Source organism: Hyaena hyaena, unplaced genomic scaffold, assembly GCF_003009895.1.
Source record: "Hyaena hyaena isolate Hyena2069 unplaced genomic scaffold, ASM300989v1 scaffold_188, whole genome shotgun sequence".
NCBI classification, from domain to species: Eukaryota; Metazoa; Chordata; class Mammalia; order Carnivora; family Hyaenidae; genus Hyaena; species Hyaena hyaena.
In genome coordinates this window covers 2,280,277-2,298,214 of record NW_024080819.1, presented here as the reverse complement: position 1 = coordinate 2,298,214, position 17,938 = coordinate 2,280,277, and the positions used below count along the sequence as shown (strand labels likewise).

At 40.7% G+C, this 17,938-nt stretch overlaps 2 protein-coding genes across 5 annotated transcripts in view; one reads left to right on the top strand and one right to left on the bottom strand.

The window, feature by feature from the left end:
• The window catches only part of ATG10 (autophagy related 10), a 246,380-nt gene extending 233,785 nt beyond the window's left edge, over positions 1 to 12,595 (top strand). The window contains exons 6-8 of one of the 4 annotated variants that reach the window (XM_039241059.1): positions 1,028 to 1,125; positions 1,780 to 1,890; positions 11,534 to 12,595. In XM_039241059.1, the coding sequence (XP_039096990.1) occupies positions 1,028 to 1,125; positions 1,780 to 1,879 (198 nt within the window). In that variant the 3' untranslated portion in view covers positions 1,880 to 1,890; positions 11,534 to 12,595. Of the gene's footprint in view, positions 1 to 1,027; positions 1,126 to 1,779; positions 1,891 to 2,661; positions 3,258 to 4,067; positions 4,640 to 10,497; positions 10,658 to 11,533 lie in introns of those variants that run through there. The other 3 variants (XM_039241057.1, XM_039241058.1, XM_039241056.1) reach the window with 3 other exon arrangements.
• A 3,118-nt stretch (positions 12,596 to 15,713) lies between these two features.
• Positions 15,714 to 17,506, bottom strand: RPS23 (ribosomal protein S23). Its single transcript, XM_039241041.1, has 4 exons — positions 17,400 to 17,506; positions 16,801 to 16,960; positions 16,036 to 16,156; positions 15,714 to 15,908 (listed from the first exon to the last, which is right to left on the bottom strand). The coding sequence occupies exons 1-4, from the start codon at positions 17,401 to 17,403 to the stop codon at positions 15,762 to 15,764; spliced, it is 432 nt and encodes a 143-aa protein (XP_039096972.1). The 5' UTR covers positions 17,404 to 17,506; the 3' UTR covers positions 15,714 to 15,761.
• Positions 17,507 to 17,938: the final 432 nt, after the last annotated feature.

The following is a 17,938-nucleotide window of genomic DNA, read 5'->3' as shown; positions in this document are numbered from 1 at the left end:
AGCATTCGGGGTGCAGCATCTCTTTTATAAGGTCCTAAATCTCATTCCTGACGGCTCTACCCTCCTGACCTAATTATCTCCCAAAGATCCCACCTCCCTATACATCCACCCTGGGCATTAGGAATTCAACATATAAATATGGGGAGATGTGAACATTCAAACCATAGCAGTATTTGAGTTTGCAGTCTTTGGCATAATGGTGAATCCACAATGTAAACAATCAATAAGTTTATTGTTAATAATTGTTTTTGCATTGGTACAATTTATGCATAGATAACTCACTACGTAGAAATCTCCTAGGGCTCCCCATTGTTGGCCAAATGATGTGCACATTCCTACCCTGGCAGCGGCCGGACCTGTACCTTGGATCCAATCATTCTCTTATGAAGACAGTGGCATTCCATCAAATGGGTTTTGATTTACAGAAACAGCCCAATAAGCTTGGGAGAGACAGAAGGATAGAAACAGATAAACAGAGGAACTCAGAAAGAGAGACAGACAGACAGAAGTACAACAATTTAAATAATGCAGGCCAGTCTCCTGCTTCCTCCCCTCCCCCCTTCCATTCTACCCACTGAACACGTGCCTGTTGGCACCGGAGAAACAACATGTTGGAAAGTTTATTAAAAAAAAAAAAAGTGCTAAAGATTATGGTTCCCTTACAAAGAAGCAAATGAAATACATTGTTCACATGATCAGGCTACCAGTCTTCACAGACAGCCTTGAGGAAAAACTGAAGAATAATTATAGGCCAAAGAGTAACATTAGTTGACAAAGAGAGGAAACTGATGAAACTTGTCTACAGTTTGTATTGTGTAAACAAAACCGTTTACCCTCCTATACTTATCAATTTGTAACTCCTCATGTGTGGATTATGAATTATATTTCAAAACTGAAATTGATCTGTATCTTAATTTAGAAACTTGGAATTTAAAACAAACTTTTATTTGAACAAACAAGATTGTATGTTTTAACTTTTTCAAAGTAACTCACACTGGCAATCCTGGGCCGACTCTGATTCTTACAGGAGCATCCAATACTTGGGCAGCCTTTTTTTGTACTCCATCCCTGCAAGACGAATGAATTCATGACTCCTGTGTTAAAGAACTCTCGAAAAATCAATAGGTAAGAAACACCATCAAAATACATTGGCTTTTACTCTTATTTTAAAAGTGTAAATCTTTTTATGTGACTCTAAAAGCCAAACTAAAAAAGAAATATTTTTTGTAATAATAATAATGGCTAACGTTTATTGATTTTTACTGTGTGCTAGGCACTGTTCTAAGTATTTTAGATATATTAAGACATTGGAGTTTTATAACACCCTCTGAACTAATTTCCATTATTTTACTCAGTTTACAGAAGAGAAAGCTAAAGCACAGAGGAGTTAAATGACTTGGTCAAGTTCACAGCTAGTTATGTGGTAGAACTGGGATTTGAACCCAGCCATTTGTGCCTCAGAGCCATGCTCTTAACCATTGCACTCTACTACCTTAGCAAATGCTGTACATTTTAAGTGTAAAATTGGAATCATCAAGGGGAATCAGGAGTCCCAATGCCTTGACTCCCCCTTTAACTATCTTATTGGGGGATCCTCAGCCCCTTTGGACCTCAAGTTCCTGTCAAGTAGTGGAGCTGATATCTGGAAATGTGGAATTCCACATGGTGGGCACGTATCTTTGAAGGCAGCTCATCTCTTCTGTTGGTAACTGATTTTCTACCACACACCCAACTACAATGGAAACATTAGAGTTGCCTGTTTTTTCATTTGTTTCCTAGGAGTGTCAACTACGTCACATCATGGCTGAGCATTGTAGGGCCAGTTGTTGGGTTAAATCTACCTCTGAGTTATGCCAGAGCAGCCTCTCCCTATGAATGAACATCCACAAGGTAAAAAGGAAAGCCTGCCCTGAATGTTTTTTTATGACAAAGATCCTATTGTCTCTGTTACACTAAGGGTCCTTACTGACCCCATCAAATGTTAAGTCTTCTTTCATCTGTAATAGGATGAACACAGACTGTTTAGGTTTTCAACCAGCCAGTGCCCTGTCATTTAGGAAGCATGGGAGTTTGCTACCATAACACTCACAAACACAGGAGTGGATGGGTTTATTTCAGAATTGTAATAATTCTTTATTGCTCAGTTAACTTTCTTTTATTCTCTTGGCTTTGGTTTTGTTCCTGTTCTTCACTTTCTTCTACTGAGCCAAAGAACTTAGAAAATTGTGGCATGAAGGTCACCAAAAGTGTATTTGGCCGACCCCGGTTTTAATAGGACAAATACTAGGCAGTATTTCGACTCACCAAGATTTTGACGTGGATTATTTTTTCCATTGAAAGCAAATGTCTGTAGTAACTGATATAGTATATACCTAATGAGGAATAAGTTTTAGTTTCGAATTGATTGTTTTTCATTTTAACTTGTCAGGGCCTAAAACTAAGACAAAGTGTAAGTGTCTCTTTAGAGAATCTAGATTAGTGTCTATCAGTGAGGGATGTCCTTTAGAATCACCTGAGGATCTTTTATGACTCCAAATGCTCGGGGCCACTTTCTGAAACAGCCTCTCTGGGATGGTTCTGACCTACCTGCTTCTGGAGAACCTCTGATCTGGATGTACCTTCAGTGCGGCATTTAGTTGTATTGTTTTGGTCTCCCAACACGCCTTTTCCAGTTTTGTGGGGGCTCTACCAAGTCTGACTTACTTCCTACCATTTGTCTGGGCTTTGCCCCAGGCCTCCTGCCTGTTAAGAACGTCTAGGAGACATTCGTTCATGAGGCTGCCCACTTGGAGGAAGCCATCAGGGTGAGAGGGTTATCTACTGGCCAATTGCAGAAGACTGTGCCTGCACTTCTAGTCTGTAGGTTCGAGGCTGAGCTCTCACACCGGGAGTGGAAGTAGAGAATGGGTTAATTCAAACTGCTAGAGAAGCTAAAAGTAAATTTTAAAATGCTGAGCTGCACATATTCATGCTGGGATGAGAGCCTGCTTACATGCTTGCTGGGCATTTTGGTATTTACCACTTAACATCTTTTCAAGTTCTGCAGGGATTTTCATCACCCCCTCCCCCACCCCGACTTACCCTAATGTAAACATAGATTTCTCAGCAAGTCATTTCTCAGACCGTGTCATTTCTGGAGTAAAAAAAAACCGAAATAAATCATAATAATGTGTCATCTAGATGATGTACTCGTCTGGAAATATTAGTTACCCTTTGCTAGCATATTCTGAGGTGATAGCATCAATCACATAGGGACAATGTGAAGGTTTTTTGTTGGTGTTAGTGTTGTTCTTAAGTTATTTATTTATTTTTTTTCTCTGCTTGGTGAAGACCTTAAAATTCATCAGTGGCAGAAAAAAATTCTGAAAAGCTCTTATTGGTTGTGGAGACCACTCTCCCCAGATAGATATCTCTCCTCCGGCAGCTCTCTTTCTATTTCTTTTCAGAATAGTTTTTGGTTAAAAAAAACTTTTAATTTTTTGATTGATAAAAATTTCCATTTTTAAGACTGCAGCTACATAACAGACTATTATCCCAACAGCTTTAAAACATTAGAAAATATTTTGTTTTCTCAAAATAATAGCTCTTTCTCTGCAATATGAGGATTTTTCCTTCGGGTTTCTTCTCCAGTTAATATAATGCAAAACCCCATCAATCAGAAATCATGCTGGCTAAAGTTACCAACAGCATCCTAAACTGCTTGTGTGTAGCCTTGGAAAACTTACTTCACCTCTTTGGTCCTCAGCTATGTGATTTGTGAGACCAACTGTAATTCTTGGTCTGTGAAATAGTGTTGAATCTCGAGTGGGAGTTTGGGTAGCTGCCAGCTATGTGATTTGGGCTAAATTTCCTAATCTCCTTTAGTCTTTTACCATCTCTACTTTTAAAAAGTCCATTAACATTCGTCCTACTCACCTAAGAGCAGGAAGGAGATCAAAATGCTAAGTCAACCTGACTATGCTTCATAACCAACACAATGCCACAGGAGAAAGGGTGATAAAGAATAATTAGCCCCCGCTCCTATCCAATGTCAGCATACATTCTCCCTCCCTCCCACCTTGTTTCAGGCCTGACTCTTCCGAACACAAATGGACCCCTCATCAGGCAAGTCTTCTCCACCCACATCCTTATCTGACTCTTGCTCATGCTGGTTCCCACCTGGAAATGCTTCCTTCTCTACTCGATTCTCAACTTAGTCCATATAATTCTCTCCTACAAAGCCATCTCTCATCACCATAGACCCCACTGATCAACCTCTCCCTTCATTACTCACTGCACTTAGTCATAGAATCATTTAATTTTCATTCTGATCCCCTCCTTAATGATGGATAGTAAAATAACTTACTGACCCACATTTTTTAGTATGTTGTAGAGTAGCATGCACATAAGAGTTGTCATCTGCCCTTTTTAAGTGATCCAGGGAAGGCTCTCAGTCCAGGGATTCAAGTGGATGGGCCAGAGGCTGTGATGATCATCAAGTACTACAGCCTACAGACTGGGATTTAAGAAACCAAAACTAACCATCCAGATGTATTTAAATAAAGAGGAAAAAAAACAGAAGTTAAAACTGGTTTTTGCATCCATTTTTCCTGAGATAGGTATAGATTTTATTCATACTCTCAATATATTAGAAAATGAAGATCTGCATTGTCAGAACCAGCTCTTACATAATTCAAAGAGCTAATATTCCAGTGAGGTGTTTTTTTTTTTTTTTTTTTTTAAAGGATTAAAATGTGAGAATAAGAATATGCAAATATTCACTCCAGCAGATACTTACTGAATTTCTCTTGTGCACTGAGCCCTGGGTTAGCTGCCAGGGATGACAAATGGAAAGACATGATCCTTGGCTCATAAGAATGCCACAGTACAGTGAAAAAGACAGACAAGAAGATTCAGGGGCAGTAGGATGTGTGCTGTGGCCAAAGTGTGGAAAGCCAGGGCCCAGGAAGGTTTGCAGAAGAGGAATGTGAGTGGAGTCATGAAAAATCTAAGATATAGCCAGGTCAAGAATGCAGGAAAGACTGAAAGACTGAAAATGCATGGGGAAGTGGTAAAGAGTGAGGCTGGCTAGCAGGACTGGGGCCAGGTCTGGAGGAGTTTTACTGCCACACTGAGAATTTGTATTTGGCCTAAGAAACAGAACCACTGAGGGAATGCAAGTAGAAGAGTTGAAGTGTACACGTTTGCATTTTAGAAAGATCCTGTATTTTTAAAATGATGATTGTATATAACTAATCACACATCTACTTTGTTGATTTTATTCACAAGCAGATTCTGGCCCACAGGCTTTAGAAGGTAAGAGTGCAGAAAGGGCTGGGAGTATGCCAAGGATATTTTTCAGTTTTTGCCCAGGACCTTCTAAATGTGTCCTGGAATGCCTGCGTCCTTGCTGTGTTACCCGGGGCAAGTCACTGCACCTCTCTGAGCCTCTCTTTCCTAATGTGTTAAATGGAAGGAAGTGCATTAGATCAATTAAAATCCAGTTATTAGTTTATGACCAGTATATATGTATACTTTTTTATGAAATAGAATATGTCTGGGAAGCATTCCCTGTGTATCTTTACTCTCACACCACTACACTCACTAACCTTCTGACTCTAGATGTGTGGGTTTTTCACACATCAAACAATCTTGAAGTAGCAAGTTGGGTCCTACAATTCAATTCAGTTCTGATACCATTTACCTGGAATTAGTATCAGATTCTATAAGTCAAGTCCCACAAGACCTCCCCACTTAGACCCCAGTCCCAAGTCCCAGGTTGTCACCTGTATTTCTGACTGACCGATTATAAACCCAGCTTGCCGTGAACTCCTCCTTGGGTTCAATGATTTGCTAGAATGGTTCATAGCATTTGGGGAAACACTTATGTGTACTGGTTCATTATGTAACAAAGGACGTGAGAGAGAATGCAGATGAACATCCGGATGAAGAGCTACATAGGGCAGTGTGCAGAGACTCCCAAGTGCAGGGGCTTCTGTCCCCATGGAGTTGGGGTGCACCACCCTCCCGGCATGGAGATGTGTTCGCCAGCCTGGAAGCCCTCTGATAGCGTACTTGGGATTTGATGGAAGTGTTCTCATGGAGGCATGAATGTTCATTAACTCTACTTCTAGCCCTTCCCCTCTTCCCAAAGGATGGAGGACAAGACTGAAAGTCCCAAGCTTCTAATCAGAACTTGGTCTTTCTGGTGACCAGCCCTCATCCTGACAAGAGCCCACCAAGAGTCACTTCCTTAGAACAAAAGCCACTCCTATCACCCAGGAAATTCCAAGGCATTTAGGAGCTGTGTCAGGAACCAGAATCTAAGACCAATTATTAGAAGAAGAGATGCTCCTAATGTTCTCATTCCTTAGGAAATTACAAGGGTTTAGGAGCTCTGTGCCAGTAACTGGGGACAGAGAATTCTATTCTTTTAGAAATACACGGAAAGGGGCGCCTGGGTGGCTTAGTCGGTTAAGCGTCCGACTTTCGCTTAGGTCATGATCTCGCGGTTCGTGGCTTCGAGCCCTGCGTCTGGCTCTGTGCTGACTGCCAGCTCAGAGCCTGAAGCCTGTTTCAGTCTGCGACTCCCTCTCTCTCTGACCCTCCCCTGCTCACGCTGTCTCTCTCTCTGTCTCCTAGAAATAAATAAAACATTTAAAAAAAAAAAAAGAAAAAGAAATACATGGAAAAAAAATTGATTGCACATAGTAAGGATATTGTTTTGTGGAACTGTGGCTTCAGCTATGTATACATATAATCTGTTTATATGGGTGTGTGTGTATTCCGTTGCTTGCATGTAAATATATCTCTAACTCCAGGAAGGAGATTTGAAAACTAATGAACAAATAAGCTCTCTTCCAATTCTAAGACCTTCTGACTTCCCCCTTATACTGCTGACCAGTAAGTTGCTGAGGTTTGTTCCAGAAGGATATAGGCAGTACTTAACTACTCTTGTGCCCATGGAACTAAGCTACTTAAATATGCACATAGATCCTTTTATAGGGCTTGTCTGTAAAAGGCCTTTCACACTTTTATTCTCAAATGCTTTTCTTTCAAGCAGCTGCAATGTATAAAGCCCTTGCTTTTTAACTTTTGTATTGTCAATAGCAACACCTAGTGGCAAAAGACCACTATTGCAAGTGTCCTGTATTCTAGACTATTAAAAGTGAAAATGATTTTAACAGATCAAGTCCCATTTTATAAATTATAAAAAAAAAAACAAAACTGTAAACTCACATTTTTTTCCTACACTGAAATATACTTTACATGATAACAAATAAATCCTATGGCTGCCTTATGATTTCTTGGATTACTTTGAAGCTTTTTTATTTTCAAGTTATTTTGAGAGAGACAGAAACAGCACAAGTTGGGGGAGAGGCAGAGAGAGAGAATCCTCAGCAGGCTCCACACTGCCAGCACAGAGCCTGATGCAGGGCTCAAACTCATGAAATCACGAGATCATGACCTGACCTGAAACCAAGAGTTGGACATTTAACCAACTGAGCCACAGAGGTGCACCTGAAGCTTTTCAAATACCCAGAAACTACTATTATAACTGAGGCAGAAATCTAAGCATACCCTGACAAGTTCATGGGAAATCATAGTTTAGTATATCCATAGCCTTTGGTGCATTATTATTTACACATGCATGCAGGATCAGGGTTTAGCATGGTGCTTGGCACATGGTAATAATAAATCTTTGTGAAATATTTGTAAATGTGGCTGATACTGAGGGGGGAAGGCTCCCATGGTCTTTCTGCAGGCACCAGGAACGGGGCCTGCTTTCCTCTTTTGGGGACTGTGTCCCACTCTTTCCCTTGAGAAGGCTTCTTTCCCCTGACACCAACAGCAGAATGGGATATGGTCTCCTCCACTCCTTTCTTCAGTAGTTTCAGAGAGAGAGAATACCCAGGCCCTTACCTAGTTATTAATAGGGAAATGGCTAAATCGAATGTGATGCTATATAGCAGCTAAGGGGAGTGAATTCAATCTCCATTCAATCTCAAAATAGGCAGTTCTCATAAATAGATTGTTTTATACTTTATACATTACTTATACATATACTTTATATATTCTGAATTAAAAACAGAAAACAAAAACTAGATGATAAATATGCAAGCAACTTAACACAACTTACATAAAAATACACCAATACAACATATCCTCTATAGTATATATACAATATATGTATGTAAAACCATTAAAAATTATCTAGAAGAACACACACCAAACTTGTAAGAGAGGTTACCTCAGAGTGGACAGTGGGAACTTGGATTGAAGAAATCAAAGACTAACTCTTTTTGTAATGCTACACTTACCCAGCCATAGACTATAAAACTAAAATTCATTTTTATTTATTTTTATTTATTTATTTTTTTTAATTTTTATTTATTTATTTCTAGGAGAGAGAGAGAGAGAGAGACAGCGTGAGCAGGGGAGGGTCAGGGAGAGAGGGAGTCACAGACTGAAACAGGCTCCAGGCTCTGAGCTGGCAGTCAGCACAGAGCCCGACGCGGGGCTCGAACCCACGAACCGCGAGATCATGACCTAAGCGAAAGTCGGACGCTTAACCGACTAAGCCACCCAGGCGCCCCATTATTTTTATTGCTTGAATGTTCGTTCATTTTTGAGAGAGAGAGACAGAATGCAAGCAGGGGAGGGGCAGAGAGAGAGGGAGACACAGAATCAGAAGCAGGCTCCAGGCCTGAGCTGGCAGTCAGCACAGAGCCCGACGCGGGGCTCGAACCCACGAACCGCGAGATCATGACCTAAGCGAAAGTCGGACGCTTAACCGACTAAGCCACCCAGGCGCCCCATTATTTTTATTGTTTGAATGTTCGTTCATTTTTGAGAGAGAGAGACAGAATGCAAGCAGGGGAGGGGCAGAGAGAGAGGGAGACACAGAATCAGAAGCAGGCTCCAGGCTCTGAACTGTCAGCATAGAGCTCAACATGGGACTTGAACCCACAGACCACAGGATCATGACCTGTGCCAAAGTCAGATGCTTAACCGAATGAGCCACCCAAGCACCCCTAAAATTCATTTTTAGAAAAGATTTTAGTCCTCCTAGATGACTTGGAAGCCACAGAAACATTTGAAGGAGAACATTTCAAATGTGCTTAAGTGGAAATCATCCATGGATAACTGCATTTAAAATTTTGCTGTATTTCCTCATACTAGTTTAGACATATTTAATTAGGATCATTCCATATATAATTTTACATTCTGATTTTTCCCACTTAACATTATACTGACAGCATTTTCCTACGTTATTTGATATTCTTTGAAAAACCAACTTAAGGGGCACCTGGGTGGCTCATTTGGCCCCACGTCAGGCTCTGCGCTGACAACTAGCTCAGAACCTGGAGCCTATTTCAGATTCTGTGTCTCCCTCTCTCTCTGCCCCTCCCCAGCTCGTGTTCTGTCTCTGTCTCAAAAATAAATAAACGTTTAAAAAAAACAACAACTTAAAATAACTTATATATATTCTGTATCAAAATATACCAAATAATTCTATCAGACTTCTAGGTTGCTTCTAATTCTTCTCTGTTTATTTAACATACATTCATTGAGCGCGTGCTTCCTGCATGGTCAGGACCTGTGCTAGGGATATAGTGGTCAGTAAGGTAGACAAAGCCCCTCCCTGGGAGATCTGTCAGAATGCAATGCAGTGAGAAATGTGTGCAGAAGCAGTTGCTTTAGGTTATACTAAGGGAATGAATAGATCAAAGGATATGGAATGTCTTAAGACTTTTGATTCATGTTCCTAAATTGTTCACTGGTAAGGCTATATGATATACATTCCCAGCAGTAGTATGTGTTTTACTGTTTCCTAAAATCTTTGAAAATAATTTTTACTTTCCTTTTATTATGGAGCTGATCATTTTTTCTTTATGTCTTGCTAAATTTTGCATAGATTCTCAGTTTATTTCTTCCTAGTAGGCTGTGCATTTCTCAGTGCTGCTAGAGTTAGTTTTCCATCTTCTTTGTTGTCCATTTAATTGCCCCAAATATGTGTTTTGCTTCTGTCAGAGCTGACTGTCCAGATACTGGTTCTAAGACAACCAGAAAGCTGGAGTTAAGCAATGAAGATATGTATACAATTTAAAACATACATTATGGAGAATTTCATACATACTCAAAAGCAAAAAAAAAGTATATATATTATATATATGTATTATATGTATATAATAAACCCTCACATACTTACATAGCAGAAACAGTAATTACCAGTATTTTTGCCATATTTCCTTCATTTAACCTTTAACTTTATATTTGCTCAAATAGTTTAAAGAAAATTGCAGACATTATGTCATTTGTTTTTACAGGTGCGTACTGAACATTTTTATTTATGTATTCTATCAAGTTTTACTGCAGTCTTACATGTTAAAACATCTTTGGGTTCTTGTCCTCTGCTTCTACTCCTGAGGTGGAGCTTTGCACCCTCTTTCTGATTATGCCTTTGTGATACTGGGGAACTTTTCTCTAAAATGTCCTGCTGTTCCATGAGGTCAGCTGGTACCATCAAGGCAGAATGTGAAAGGTACAGTTTCTGCATACCGGACGATCCATCCACACATCCTCACCACGTTGGAGATATTTCATCAATGATAGTAAACCAGAGACAACTTCTTGTGACCGTTCTCAACTGTGATTAAAATGGACAGTTATGGAATACGTGACTAAATCTGCTCATTATTATACAGATTTAATAGCTGATTTCTTGTGAAAGAACCCCTTTAAAAGTCTGAAGGATGTGCAGAACCTCTTTTCAGGAAAATGTGTGCATGTGTGTATGCATATGCACACCCACCTAAATCACACCCACCCCTAATATATATCAGGAAATTCTGCATACAGTTGCAGGAGATTCTTAGACTCTCTAAAATCTATGAGAAAAGTCCTATATCAAGAATCTTGGTCAACACATTGCATTCACAATGGCTTCTGTATTATATCATGGTCAAGAAAAATAGGAGTATAGTGACAGAAAAAAAGCTACTTAATTATAAATAAGAAAATGTATAAAATACAGAAGGAACAAGATCAACTATTGCATATGGAATTAAAAGTTTTCGTAAAAAAATGGAACCTATTGGGAATCTAAATAAGGAGATGTGGTCCTACTACCTGCAAATACACACGAAACAGAGCACCTGAAGCTGGTGAACAATATAGAAAAAATATAAAGACATAATTAAGACGATAAATTCACAAAGCTGATGGAGGAAAAATGATATGACAAAACAACCTATTTCCTATCACTGTTTCCAAAGCAAATGTTAATGGACAAAGCATGTTGCAGCAAATAATGTTTCTCTCAATTGTTCTCAGCTGTGATTGAAATGCAGTATTACTTAAAATGTGGCTTACTTTGCCCACTGTTGTACAGATTTAAACATTAGCTGATTGATTAAAAGTGGTAAGGAAGCATAATAATATATTCATAGCATCTAAACTTAGTTTGAAAATTTGGGTGTGCTCAAAATGTCCTACACTTTTAATCCACACAAGTAACTTGACCCCTTGCTCTGTTTCTAATTAACCACAGCAAAAAAGAGATTTTAGAAAGCTCTTTCAACAAAACAACAACACCCTCCTCACCGCAAGTAGAGAACAGAATTCATGTCAATAACTTCTTACCACAAAGAATCAAGCAGATCCTTGTAAAGACACGTGGAAAGTACTTCTCTGACTGGAAAATCTGAAGGGGTGATCCGGGGCCATGATTTCCCCCTCTCCTTGGCACTAGGATTGCTCTTCAAAAGCTTCTGGTTGTCTGGGAAGCTGAATATGTCAAAGAAAGGGATTTTGATGGTGCTCATCACGTGTGGCTAAAGTTCCAAGGTTCTGTGTGCGAGGGGCCCCCTCATTTTTGAAGATACACACCGCACACTAAAAGCTTGAATGGCAACCTGAATGAGGTGGCAACTGTGCATATTTGGAAATGTTGCTTATCTGTGGTCATGAGTCCTTTCAAATGTGTAACTCTAAAAATAACTTACTCCTATGCGACAGTTTATGCATAAAAAATGCAATTTTAATGTTTTAATGCTTTGGTCTAGATCTCCTATGGTCATATTATCATGACAATAAGCTTTAGAAATCCACTTATCTTCCTTACATACTAACAAACATAACATCGCTTTACCAAATAAAATGGACAAGTGCTAGAAAGAATGCTCAGTACAACCTGCTAAGACAGTCCCTCAACTGTAATGTCCTAAGAAATGTGAGCTAATATTTGAATGATCCATTTAAAAGGATTTTATCAGTTAAAATAAAGATTATACAAGCTTCAGTCAGTGAAAATTTTATCCCAATATGGTAATTTATTATCTCAATCTCTTTTCTTGACTGCGCAAAGCTAATAAAGAAACACGTTAGCTACAGGGACGACCCTGAAACAGGCTCCAGGAATGTTACCCACAGATCCACAGCATGACTGTTATGTCCAGATCCTGCCACCAGACATTTTCCTGGAATGAAACAAAGGAAATTCATATATTTTGTAGTAGGACCACTTGTTTCCTTACTTTTGAGATTAGAAAGTTCTTTATATACTTTAGATACGAGTCTTTTGTTAGGTATATGATTTGCAAATATTTTTGGCCCATCTCTGGCATGTGTTTTCATCCTTTTTTTCTTTTTAAGAGAAAGATGGAGAGAGAGAGGGAGAGGGAGAGTGGGGAGGGACAATGAAGGAGAATATCTTAAGTAGGCTCCATGCCCAACACGGAGTCCAACACAGGATTCAATCTCATGACCATGAGATCATGACCTAAGCCAAAATCAAGAGTCAGACACTTCTGATTAAGCCACCCATGTACCACTATATTTCCATACTTCCCTCTTAAACAAGATCTTTGACAGAATAAAATTTTTAATTTTGAAAAAGTCCAGTCTTTTTTTTTACTTTTGGTGTATTGTCTAAGAGCTCTTGACCTAACTGTAAGTCATGAAGGTGTTTTTCTTCTACAAGTTTTATTGCTTTATATTTTACATTCATATACATGGTCCATTTTTAATTAATTCTGTGTAAGGTGTGAGATTTAAGTCCATTGTTGAAGTTCGTTCTTTTTTCCAAATTAAAGTCTATACTATAAAAACTGTCCTTCATCTACTGAATTGCTTTTGTATCTGTCAAAAATTGGTTGTCACCCATGTCTTTTAATGCATTCTATTTTAGTGACGTGTCTACTCCTTCTGTAATACCATACCCTCTTGATTACTGTAGCTATAAATTCAGTCTTAAAACTAAGTTTTATGATTCCTCCACCCTTTATTCTTTATTTTCAGTAATGTTTTAGCTATTCTAGTTCCTTTGCCTTTTCATATAAATTTTAGAATTAGCTTCTTTTTCTACAGGGAAAAAAAAATCTGCTGGGATTTTGCTTAAAATTTGCACCCAAAGTGAGTGCCTCATTTCTCTCACCCTACAGCCTTTGCGTACAGCACAGGCCAGGTACACACTTCATGCTGGATTCAATCAGGGAGAGTACAGGTCACAAGGTGGTGAGGGATGGGTAAGGAAAATACACAGGAGACAGAAGGAGCCATAAGGAGAAGGAAGATCAGTTTCAAACACTTGGTGTTTGAGGTGCCTGAGGTAGACTTATGTGTCAGCCACTTAGCTATACGATGAGCGTCCCAGGTACACCCAGCAGACAGGTATGAGCCACTGTCGCAGAATGTCTTAACTCCCAGGCGTGTTCTTCCCTACAGCCTTGGCCGAGGTCTCAACATGGCAGAAAACAGGACACACTGCAGAGGGGTGGGTGGGTGTGTGTCAGTGCCACCCCGCCCTCTCGCCTTCCCCAAGCCTCCTTCTTCCTGTACCACCAGGCAGCACCTCCCTGCTCCCCACACTGCACCTGATCACAGGGATGAAATCCCATGGCCCTTGGTGGCCTCTTGTGGTTCAGGCTGGGTGGACAAGACCCAGAGATCTCCCTGCTTGGGTCAGTACGTTGATTCGAAAGCATCTGGTCAGCCTCCAAGAAATAACTTAACTGATACCTATGCAACTACACACATTAAGCCCTGGAATGGAAACCAAAAACCACCCATCTCTATTATTACATATAAATGTATCAAATTAACACTTGTACTTCTTAAATTCACACAATGCTAAATGTCACACTTTGTATTTCAAGTAGAAAAAAGCCACTCCTCATCCTTATGGAGACAAATCACACAATCATTTGTGACAAGCATAATCCTAAGTATGACCTATTTGGGGATCAATGAGGTCTGAGATGGGAGAAGCAGCAGGTGGCATGTGAGGGGTCTCCTGAAACTGTCTAGGAAATACAAGTTTGAACAAGGGAGAGTTCATTGTTCCTGTTGGAGCAGGAAAGGATCAGACAAAACACTGATCTGTACTGTGGAAAGGATCATGGTTTGGGTCTTATCGCAAATCAAAGCCAAAGAATTTACTTTCCAAGATCCTAAACATAACCTAATACTAGGCTATGTTCAAAGAGCCAACTAACCCAGATTTACTGTTGCTGCCAATAGCAGTTCTTCCAGATTTGAGAAAGCTAATAAGCTTCATTTTAGCCATGAGATTTTAACCATTTTTCTCCTATGGAAATTCTGAAACTGGATTTAAGGATACTACCAAGAGACGGACTCTTTTTTTAATGTTTGAGAAAGTGAGCATGAGCAGAGGAGGGGCAGAGACAGAATCGCAGCAGGCTCCAGGCTCTGAGCCTGACATGAGGCCCCAACCCACTAGCCACGAGATCATGATCTGAGAATAAGCCACCCAGCACCAGGCAAGAAACAAGACTCTTAACTATTAAAAACAAACTAATGGATACCACAGGGAGGTGGGGGGCAGGATGGGTGAAATAAGCAATAGGGATTAAGGAATGCATTTGTGATGAGCACCAGGTAATGTTAGTGTTGAATCACTAGACTGTACACTTGAAACTAATATAACACTGCATGTTAACTATACTGGAATAAAAACTCATAAAGGACTGGACAAAAAAATCTCATGTACCCAACACCCAGCTTCAACAATTACCAAGCTACAACCCTTGTAGACCATTTCTAATTGATCACTTCTACTTTGTGCCATGAAATAAACCTCAAAGTCAAAATATCAGTTACTGACAAAGTCAGGACAAAGAACATTTAGGTGAACCATTCCATAGCTGAACACCCTTTGCTCCTAAGTATTTTTCTTTTGATTTTTAGAATTATTTTTACAAAGAAAATCTTAAGCAGGCTCCATGCTGTGTGGAGCTCGATCCCATGACCTAAGCAACAATCAAGTCACTCAACTGCACCATCCAGGTGCTGCAAACAAGTATTTCTTCTGTCTCAATTTGTCAGGTATACACTTCTACTGTGTATCTACTCAATTGTCTTAGTGCCTTTCTTACGGTCATAAACACGATTACAACATGGATCACGAACCTTTAGATACTCAAACACCAGAGCAGGGAGCAACTTGGGGGCATCTATCATACTGGGTCCCCAGGGATGCCATCTCAGAATATACACTGCCAGGGTTTCTCCAACATGATTCCCACTCTAAGCGCAGTGAGTTTTTTAACACTGCTCTCTATCCAGGGATACTGGACGTTTATTCCAGAAAGGAGACAAACTATGAATCCCATTTACTGTAGAGAATCCTGAATTACTGGTATTCCCATTCTCCTTAAATGGAAAGGTATATGCTGCATCTCTGTACTAAGGAAAATAAGACACAAAACATATTTTTGGTATATATGAAAAATTTATTGTCGTGTTTTCATCATCCAAACTTAAGACCTTGGTCTTTCCTTCTTGCCTTTGTATAAGGCCAAGAGAGAGACATTGGCTACTTTGACGACCTTAAAGCGAACTCCAGGAATGTCACCAACAGCATGACCTTTGCGACCAAATCCAGCAACCAGAACCTCATCGTTTTCCTGAAATAAAATCAACAGTTTACTTCTGGTGTGAGTGGCAAGCACCAAAAATACCTGTTCTTCATATAGAAAAAGATGGGCAAAACCATCTTAGGAATGAGAAGCTACAACTGACTAAAACACTTACCTCAATAAAATTCAAACAACCATCATTGGGTACAAAGGCGGTGATTTTCTTGCCATTCTTGATCAGCTGGACCCTGACACACTTCCTGATGGCAGAATTTGGCTGTTTGGCTTCAACCCCTCTAAAACATAAAGAGCACAACAGTGAGCTGCCTTTCTGAGAAGGGACAGGTTTTAGTTTGTTTGGCACAGAATTTACTAGGCATTATACTCTTCCCATCTACTCAGTCTAATCCTAAACTGGTTAACTCCTGTGATTTCAACCAAGCTTTTCCTCAGGGAGAATCTCTGGCCCCTTACTTACCAGTATAAAAAATATGAATCAAGAAATAGAGCTACAAAGTCTTTTCTAACAGTGCATTCATTAGCACCTTATAAATTACCATTTTGTAAAATCAACATTCATGCCACTCAATCTCAGATTTGTAACGTAAAGCAAGAAACTGCTCTTCACCTTAGTTTTCCCAAGTAGAAAGATCTGATTGCTGAGATTAAGAAGGTTGATGGGTACCAATTACTTAAGGCAGTTCCCACTCGTTGTAAGCGCTCTTAATGTCCTTTCATTGTTAACTCCACCCCCTCCAATGCCATCCCTAAGAGATTTAAAAACCTGTTACCTAACCCACGAACCCTCATGTTACCAACTTCCAGACGTATATTCCTACCTAAAGATTTAGAATTTACATCACAACTTTAGCTGTAGGTTTCGAGCTGCAGTAGTAAAAGAAGCCTTGACGGGAAAAAAAAAATGTGGACTTTCACTTACACTTTTTCCAGCACAATTCCTTTTGCATGGGAAGCGCCTCCAAAAGGGTTGGCCTTCAGGGCTGTGCCCAAATGGGCTTTCTTGTACTGTTTATCGTGCCATTTCTGATCTCGTCGGTGGCTACGGAGCTTCCTGGCAGTACGAAGACCACGACACTTGCCTAAAAATCAGAATCCTATGAGTTGCTCTGCAAGCACTCGAGTCATATTTTACATCTTCTAAGACCCTAGCCTCACCTGGATTACAGGCCGATAGGCTCTTTCATCACAATTTAGCATATGGTCTAATCCTCAGTTTCCCTTGAACCAACAGAGGTGAACACAAGTACTCCGATGGGTGCGTTTTCCCAAAGGAGTGAGGCCCCTGGTCAATGCCCCAGAGCTGCACCGGCTACCCAACGTCGGTCGGTACGGCGAGCCCCGCGCCGCATGGGCTCCTTCCGCACCGGGCCATGTGCCTACCGCAACAGCGCTTCCCTGGCCCTCCCCAGCGGGCCTCCCGGTGGCGTCCTCCTCACCGCTCTGTTCCCATTCGCCCGCCCGTCCCCGAGCCCCCGAGTTCGGCTCGCAGCCCCCTCGGCCCGATCCCAGACGGCTCACCCATCCTGCCAGCACCGCGGGCCCGAGCAAAAGAGGGAAGCGGCGCAGGAAGGAGCCACAAGCCACCGCGAACAAGCTCCGCCCAGCCAAGGACCCCAGCAACTGTCTGCGCAGCGCCTTGATCCGAAGCTGGCACCTTGCGTTTGAAAACGACAAGTTTGCACCACTTTCCAGAATCCGAGTTTGATAGTTTGTGGGAGATTCAGAGCCACCTAACGTGCACTGCTGTTTATTTCGTTTTATGTCAAGTCTGGAGATAGAAGTAAAGTGGACTACCAATCCCAGAACTCTTTGCCTGCGACTCCCTGAAGGCGCAGGCGCTCTTGGCAAACCAAGGAAGGGGCGGGGCTTAGTGGAGCTGAGGCGGACTAAAGGGAGGTACTTGGTTGGAGGCTGTGTGGTAGAGTGGAGGCCTTACGCTTGTAGTTTGCAAAATCACATCTCTGAGCTTTAAACTCTAGTCGCAAGCAGCATAATAAATAGGGGGAAAAAATCAGTGAATCCATGTATTGTAGTAATTAAAAACCGACATTTGGAAG